This window comes from Bombus impatiens, unplaced genomic scaffold (assembly GCF_000188095.3).
Source record: "Bombus impatiens unplaced genomic scaffold, BIMP_2.2 scf_0102, whole genome shotgun sequence".
Classification (NCBI taxonomy): Eukaryota; Metazoa; Arthropoda; class Insecta; order Hymenoptera; family Apidae; genus Bombus; species Bombus impatiens.
Genome location: NT_176521.1, coordinates 3,734,341 through 3,743,732, shown reverse-complemented (window position 1 = coordinate 3,743,732; position 9,392 = coordinate 3,734,341). Strand labels below are relative to the sequence as shown.

Below are 9,392 nucleotides of genomic sequence, written 5' to 3'. Positions count from 1 at the left end.
GGGCGTCGACCGGAAGCTCGCCTGGCGGCCTCATCGATGGCGGATTGTAATCTCTGTCGTAATCTGTAATCAAACAAATCTTCTTCTGCACGAATCTTCCAACGATCGAAATTTTATTTCTATTTTTATTTCTCATTTCTATTAGCTTTTGAATGAATTTGAATGAATTGTTTATTGCAGCGATTTCAGATTTGAAGAATCGAAGTTCAGTGCATATGAATTTTTATATTTTTAGGATATGAATGAGTATGTTCTTATGACAGTGTAGAAAAATACATTTTTTTGTCAGCGATTAGATTTTCGATCTCTACGAGTACAGCGCTTCAAGTTTTAATTAGTGCACACGAAATTTTATCTGTTTGAGAATAATCTTAAATAGATATGGGTTTTTAGATACAGTAAGTATTTGTTGACTGTAAGATTACTTCTAAATTACAGTTGCTTCAATAGAATCATTTGGTGTGAATTGCACGTTCGACTCTGTGGCTTGTCTGACCATACGTGTCGTATACTACTTGTATCGTTTTAACCAACCATTGATACCCAAATACCCATAACAACGAAAATATTCAATTTGCAACGCAAATTGTAAAACATTTGTCCTGTTTAACAACTCTTAATGGTCTAGCTACCAAAATTTTAAATATTGTGATGAGCATATAGATAATAAAATTCTTATTCGTAAATCAACCGAATGGATTATTGAAAGTTTTATTTCTCTATTTAGTCTATAACACCTATAACACAGGACTTAACATTTTTATTTGCAGTAACAATTATGAACTGAGTTTAGTGGGATTTAATATAAAGGCCTCTTACGATATATCGTTCGATCTCGTGAAACAATTTTGTTAATTTCATAATCAATATATAACATATAATTTCGTATAATAATTTTAGATTATTAAAAAGTCTCTAGGCCAACTTAACAACAATATTCAAGGATACGATATTCGAGGAATTAATTGACAACAGCTCAGTTCTCCTGGTCTCCAAATATTACATAATAGCATCTGAAACGCGACAATTTTGTTCGTTCGCGTAAACACAGGCGCGGTTTGTATTTTCTCCATAATGTATTAAATTGTTATTTTCTAGAATCAACTCTGGATTCCTAGCCAACAAGAATGGTACTTGAGAGGGGATAACAGAAGCACGTAGTGAATATGTGGAAATGAGAATGCAACAAAACATCCCGTGCCCGCGAGAACATGTTGCGCGAATAATAGAGTGTTCGATTATAATGCACCTGCTGGGTAATCGAACGTTTGGATGGTGATCGTGCGATCAATGTTGATAGCATTCTGAAAGGATTTCGGTCGGACAATACGACGGTGATTCGAATTTCATAGAGAACGAACGCGGGAAACCAATTCGTACCCTGTAAGTCCGAATCTGAATAGTCTTGGGAACAATCAGTTTGCAAAATGCCATCCTCTTACGAAACAGTAAATGCAAGCGCTACATACATAGGAAGAAAAGTAGCATCGTGAGCTTGAAAAAGCAAGAGAAGCTAGTTTTCGCCTATTCCATTGTGCTGTATTGCACGAAGTCCTTAGAGTCGATTATTTAGCAAATAAAATGCAATTATTATTGAGCAATACAAAGTACACCGACTCGCGAAAGTATTCATCTTTTGTGAATGTATTTTGTGAGTTATATGAAATGTTTTGAAATTTTATCGACACTGTTGCGAGATTCGATTATCATAATTATACTGTTAAAGTTTGAAAATATATATGGATATTATAAGATCTTTAGAGAGATTAACGATTATCCATTATGTTAATAAGCTCTGATATTCATTCTATACTTAAGATGGAAAAGAACTCTTAAAATTTAAAGAAGGCATTAAAAACGACTCTTGCAATTTCTGTCTATATGGTAAACTTAACAAAATTCTAAAGGTGGTCACGATATAATTAAAAATTCTTTTAAACATAGAATGGTAGAAAATTTACATTGACATGAAGAAAAAGCGAGAAGTGGTCTCGTTGATGAAATGAAACAACGCCAAAGATGCTGTGTATATTGTGTGTTCGCGAATACTTACGAGGGTACGATGTGTATCTCTTTCTAGCCTGAATAGTTTCTCTCAAATGAAAAAATATTTCCCTGCGTATAATCATTAAGTTTTCTAAAATGCAAGAGAACATGTAAGAATTGTGACAAAAGAATATTTCAAAATAAGAAATTTTAAATGAATAAACATGAAAATTTAAATGAATTGAATGAATTATAAACGCTCAATAAGCTAATTATTCAAATGGAATTGCATGATCGAAAAGAGTCAAAAATCTAGGGAATAATGGGTTACTTTTCGTAAGTATTACTAGATTCTATTAGAATCAATAAACGAGGAAAATTTTCCGTTTAGTTTGAATAGCAAGATTGTCACGAATCACTATTTACAGATTTCCTGTTGTGAGAATAAATTACCGTTTTGCTACTGAATAAACTTTTTAGGACGTTCCAGATTACTTTCGATCAATAGAAACTCCCGATTTCCAGTATGCAAAATTGTTTTCGAATTCAACGAACCGGCTGCGTATATTTAAACGTCGGTGATTTAAAACAATCCAAAAAGCTCGCAATTGAATACTAGCTTTGTGTGTTAACTATAGAATGTTAAAAAAATAAGCATCTCAAAATTTAGAAGCTATAATAGCCATTGAATGAAATGAAAAATGCTTGAACAACACGAAACTTAAAATCAATTCTTCGAGAATAAAATGTAATTATGGATAATTTACACTGTTAGTTTTGGTACCATAAGATGACCATTATTATGATAAGACCATTGTTAGTTTCATCAAAATTGACAAAAAAATATAGTAAAGGCACAAAATTTTAATTTTTCTTGCTGAAAGAAACGTTTAGCGTGCTCTTTTTACATCCAAAGACGATCTTTGCAAGTGTGAATTATAAATCAACGTGTGTGTATACTTATTTTCTGTTAAAGAGGGACGTCTGACACACACACATACCTTTTCTACTTGCAAAAATTTTCAACATACAAAAATATGAAATGAAATTATTAAAGTTTAGAGTACAAACGAAGATGTTGTCTGACATATATATTCGTTTCTCGTCTCGTTATTAGGTTACAGGATAACATTATTAAAATTTAAAAGAATACGAGATAAAGGTATTATGTAGAATAAATAGTCGACTGAAAAACTTAGTGCAAAGATCTTAACATTCATTGTTTGAGCACGAAATGTTGCACATATTAAAAACGGCGAAATTTATAGACAGCTTCGCAAATTACATACTTGTCCTTCCAGCGTTGGAAAGATAGAATGAATATGGTGGTGGATGTTTGCGGATACGTGAGAATTGTCCTATAGAACGGTCGATATTTCAACAACGAGTGAAATATATGTGCGAGTATGAGAATAGTCGGATAGAGAAGATAAATACAAGGAGTTGCCGCGGATAATACGAAGGGTGGGCGGGAGCTCGACGCTCTTCCGCATCTCGGAATTAAATTCGACCAAATTCTCGGAATCTCTAGGATATTTGGTCTGTGCAAATCCCTTTTTAATGAGATAAAAGGCTCACCAGCGGAAGGCTAAATAAATTTATACTCCATTAGATATCATCCAGCGGCTGTTAAATTGGACTGATTCAGTGACGTATGTAAGCAATAGATCGATCAGACAATACTGTGTATGTGTGAATATATATATAGTATGTCTTAATATTCTTCCAATAAATATCATGGAACGAAGAAATTAGTAAATTATAAAATAAACAAATTATTATTATATATAAATTATAGATATTTATATATGTACAGTGGGCTTTGGTTATCCAAGTCCAGTTTAACCAAAAGTTCCGTATTATCCGAGATATTTTGAATTTTATCATGACTTCATTTTCTTTAAAAGTTTAACATAAAGATTATGGAAGCGTGAATAGTCAGGTATTGTTAGAACGGTTAATGAAACTTTCAATCAATTAAATAGTTAATTAAATTAATATTACATTATCAAAATGTTTTTTACTGTTTTAATGCACAATTTATTAACATCCACGAACCGTATTATCCGAGTTTTCGACTATCTGAGACAGCTTCGGTCCACATCACATCGGATAATCGACTCTACTGTATTTGTCTATGTATGACTGTAGTAAATGGAACTGAAGAGATAACGAAATGCAAATAAATCCATATTCTCTAGCTTATAACGTAAAAGAAAAATTTATGAAAATTTGGTTTTGCGAAAAAATATGAGTGTTTCTTATTTAATCTTCTTTAATGTAAACTTTTTGTATGGTATTTTTATATTTTTATCTTTTATAATATATAGGGAAATGTTTCTTTATAGTGATCATTTTGGACGTTCTATAAATTTTACGTTTTATTCAAGTTGTGCTTGGATTTCATAAACATTTCTAGCCTTTGCAATATTTTAATTAACTGAGCGTTTTCCTGAAACAGAGAAAATAGTTCAAATCTTTCGCATTTCTTCGAACTCCCAATGTTGGGTATTTGTGTTGTTGACATAGTCCAGATATCGTCAAGCTTTTCTTCCTTAATAAAAATATCATTCACAGGAAACTATGCAAATATTAACAAAGACTAAACGTACATACTTTCTAACCTGGTGAAATCACTTCAAAATATTTTTCATATTACCAAATCATTGATAAGGTAATTCGAACGTTTGTATAAATAGTGAATTATAAATATAATCAAAATTAATCTCTTTTTGATTATCTCGCATAAATTATATTCTACTTATAAAATATAAAAATGTTTCTTCAAAATCCATTACTGCAGAAAAATATCAATTAACTAATTCAAAAATTCGATCCAACTTAATTCATTCACATCGATCAAACTTATCGCTTAAAATGCTAAAACCTGCATCTAAAGCGTCGTTTCCAAATTTACCCTGAAACCACAGAACCACGAACTTCGCCGGAACACTTACCACAACACCAAAATGACTATTCATAGTTCCGCAGAAACCAAACCGCGATTAAGATCGAGTTTGAGATTCAGATCGAGTGTTTAATACCGCTTAAAACGTTACTTGTTCTAAAATATTCTTTCCATCGAATTCACTCTAACTAATATCACTAAAAATTTTAATCCACAGTGGCTACGAAAAGTATTCACTACACGCGTCTTATTTTCACAGTATCAGATTTTTACACTCAAATAATACGAAATTTAATATATCAACTTGGGCCTAAATAATTACCGTGTAAATAATTAGTATATTAGCTTAAATAATAAATCATAGGATGATACTTGTTATTTGATTACTTTAGTACCATACCATTTATTTTTATTATTTTAATGTTAGTTGAAAAAATAAATGCAGTGTGCAAATATTTTTTTTATAGCCGCTGCGAATAGGAAACATTAAAATCGAGAATGAATGGCTGAGGCAATCAGTCAGAGAAGATGGCTGCCATTTTGGAATCGAGTCTGCCGTCGAATTACAGAATTCTGTGGAATTTGATGGATCGCGATATGGCGGGCTGGGAAAACAATTTATTAAATTATTCCCTTGGGTATCATAGAAGGCGGGTTGCGTCGCAATAAATACGTAGTTTATCGTCGAGTTCGATTCTTTTTTGGCACAGTCTCTCTCTCTCGTTCAATTTCGCCTCTCGATTGGATTGGCCGGTTGTTCTAAGTTTTACGAACCAGGTCCATGTTGGATCAACACCGCCACCTGTGGCGCTAATACAAATCCGGTAATGTTGCCGGCTATGAATACATGAATATCAACCGGGAAGAAGTCGATACATATGTACGTTTACTCCTGTTAACCCGGCAGCAACCTCGACCTGCATACAGGTATCGCACGAATGGAAACCAAGCTGTTTGATATGTAGTCAACCACGTATATCTGTGTCGAACATCCTCTAGTATGAAACGATTTAATCTCTTGTTTTGTGTATGTATTTTGTCCTTTTTGTGATAATCTGATGCACAGGCCCACGAAAGCAATTGAACGCTTCTAAACACCTTTTACGAATACATTCTGTGTATTATACGAGACACTTTGAATTACTGTAATGAAACAAATTTAAGAATATACATAAAAGCTATAAAATATTCGATGCAAGTATATATTTTGTAGGGAGCACAAACGTATTTAAACAGTGAATTGTTTATTACATTCATAAAACTGAATATTCAATTGGATCATATTTAACTCTTATTAAACTGTTTAAAATGGTTATTCGTGCTGTATACCAAATCTTTACTAAACATATGTTTGTAGCGAGTATCTTGTTGAAGTTTCAAGTTCGACTAGTATGATCATGACATAGTCATATCTCATTACGATGACAATGAAATTTCGAAATGTTTTATGTAATACATATAACATAAAAGTTTTATATGGTAAGTGTTTGAATACCTTTGTGCTTTCGATATTCTTTCGATATTTTTCCGACCGCAAATTTCTCATGATATAGGTTTCGGTTGAGTGAGAACTCTCTACGAATCAATATCTAGCAAAAATGCTTTATCGTCGTTATTAGAGAAACGAAGTAAAACACACGTATGGGGGCGAGGCTCGGAACGAACAAGTTTTCTTATTTGAAAACCGATCGGGAAACAATCGTCGCGAATTCCTCTGGAGTAGTTCCTCGTTCGCTTTGGCTCGGTCTTCAGAAATGGACGTCGAAATCGCACGTCCGTCTGGAAAAAAGTTATTCCCACCTACGAGTAAATTCCACACTGCGCGCGTGACTTTCCGCACGGACAGCGACAGACGAACCATTTTCCAACACTTTAACAACGTCTTTACCGGTCCTCGACCACACGATTTCCTTCGCTTCTTTTCGTTCGCTCCGATTTCGTGACAGAATCCCATCGATTGTGGCCATCACGCGACAGCCAATTAACTTAAAGGAACTTTAACTGGAATAGCTGGAACTAACATGGTAATAATTGCCGGGAACTGTAGCAATTATTTGGTAAATTTGCGGTGAATTCGATCCTTTGAGAATTGTGTTTTATCGCTTTTGTCGAACCAAAAAGCAATTGATTTGAATTCGAAGTGAATATGAGAAAAAAAGAACAATTTTTTTCATTATGACGTTTACTATGAAGCTTTTGTAGGAAACGTATTATCTTAATACCAGGTGATCAAATTTTCATTAAAATTTTGGAATAGTAAACTTATCATGTGAATGATGGTACCAACATTTTTTTCTTTTACAAAACCCTCGTAGAGACTATCTCATAATAAAAAATGTATTCTGTATGCAGATATTTTAGTTTAAAAATTAGAATAGAATAGTTCAAATACTTTCGTGGGCCATTGTAAGTTCGCTTCAGTTTCTTTGCAATAAGTTCTACACTTTAATCGTTGATAATTCTAACATTAGATAATATTTATCGTTTGAATTAACAAAATCGCAATCATAAAACTAATCGATCATCGACCGTACAAATCATTAGATTAATTTAACACGAAATAATTACGTTCTTCTTTTCTGTGAAATTGGTTTGGGATCGAAGCGAGCTCCAATCAAGAAGGAACAGCGGATCGATACACGTTCGTCCAAACTTTCCTCCGTCACGTCACGACATTAGGATAAGCTTCTTTGGAATCGAGGAGAGAATTGGCTGGCGTGTCGATCGACGCCTCGAAGAATACAGATCATAAAAGTTTGTACAGTATAAGAATCAATTCATCGGCAGCCACTGGTTGGCCGCCCTCGACTTCCTGCACGTGCGACGGATGTCGATCGATTTAACAAATGAAGGCGAGAAAGAGGCTAACAAAGAGAGTTGGCGGGAGGAAAAATAAAGAGAAGGATAGAAAGACGGAGAAAGAAATGGGAGAAATTCAACGTTGCCCGTTTCTGCGTTTCACCAAGCGAAACCAGTCGACGGCCGCGGGTCAACGAAACTCGTTTTTCATTAATTGAAAGTAAACTTTGAGAAAGGGGAGTCTCCCGCCTCGGCGCTTCTCAGAATCTTTCAGCAAAGTCATTGAAACTGAGTTCGAAAAGTTTAACGTCGGTGCCAGTTGCTGCCAATTTATTGGCATACGAAACGAAAGTGCCCTCGGCAAGACGTTTTATCTACCACCCCCGCGATGTTCATGAGTATTGAGACACCTACTGCTTTTATACGAAATGTGACAATTAATGTAAAATGTCAAGGAAGCGATCAATCGCACAAAATTTTCTATTTCAAATTCTACACCTATTGTTATTTAAGTACTTTATTATTATTTTACTTGTGTTAAATTATCGATAACAAAGGAGAAAATTTGCGACGTTTTCACTGAAGGTCGCATAGGATGGACATAAAGTTACAATTTTTGAAATACATATAAAATTTATATTATAAAACTAGTATTTGGGATATCAAACTTTTCATGACCATTCTCGAAGAAAATGTTGTGTACAAAAAATTCACGTGATAGCATCCTATTTATTTTCTGATGTTAATATTTGACTATCTTTTTTAGTTAAATCACGTGTTAGATCATTTTTAATTATATTTTATTTGAACTTCAACCTTTCCACTTATTTCCAATCGCTCAGCTTATTACATACAGCATAATTATTCGAAAGAAGCGAATAAAAGTTCTCTCTTCATTGGTCATACTTAGTACGCACGTAATTTTACATTAATGCATTATTTCTTCGCGGAATATTTAGACTTTTAATCGATATTCGAAATTTAACGCTAGTTAAACTCGCTGGATTGGTCTTCTCATGCGTATTCATAAGATATTACAACGTTCAATATTCATAAGCTATGCGATACTTTAAACGGCACCGACTGGAATCAGACCAGCAGCCGTAAGAAAATAAAACCGTGGAGAAAATTTGTCTTCCGACTTAACTACCAAGCCCCATTTTAAATGGAATTCGTTCTATACCTCGTGTCACACAGTAATCAGACGAAGTTTTTTGATCAATTATAAAATTCATATTTCCTTACATTCCTTTCTTACATCTCAACAATTTGAATATAAATTAAACCAGTAAGTTGTAATTTGTATGTGCAATTGTTTTAATAAAAAATTTCAATTTATGAATAAATACATTTCTAAATAAATATTCGTGCTATAATGTGGAAATTTAAAAAATATAATATTATAAAATTAAATATTAAAGAATTAAATTAAAAAAGAATTGAATAAAAGAGATATTAAAATAATTAATTATTAAATATGAAATTGTAAGTGTGCAATGTTTTATCTGAAAGTAAAATATTCTTGTATATTTCCAGATACTTTAGGATAATAATTGAAGAACGTTTTTTTAGGACTGATCGATAAATTCTAATAATTAAATTATCATAGAAATAAAATCAATAAAGTCTTATAATCTCCAGATTGAAACAAAAGTCGATTAACAATCGTTAGAATCTTTACTCTATTCAATTAAAATAA

The 9,392-nt window shown here is 32.9% G+C and overlaps 1 protein-coding gene across 6 annotated transcripts in view; it reads right to left on the bottom strand.

The window, feature by feature from the left end:
- The window catches only part of LOC100740523 (neurotrimin), a 301,483-nt gene that overhangs the window by 3,347 nt on the left and 288,744 nt on the right, over positions 1 to 9,392 (bottom strand). For 3 of the 6 annotated variants that reach the window (XM_012394845.2, XM_024364566.2, XM_024364568.2), the window contains one exon: positions 22 to 63. In XM_012394845.2, coding sequence (XP_012250268.1) covers positions 22 to 63 — 42 coding nt within the window. Of the gene's footprint in view, positions 1 to 21; positions 64 to 1,919; positions 2,138 to 9,392 lie in introns of those variants that run through there. The other 3 variants (XM_024364564.2, XM_024364563.2, XM_024364567.1) reach the window with 1 other exon arrangement.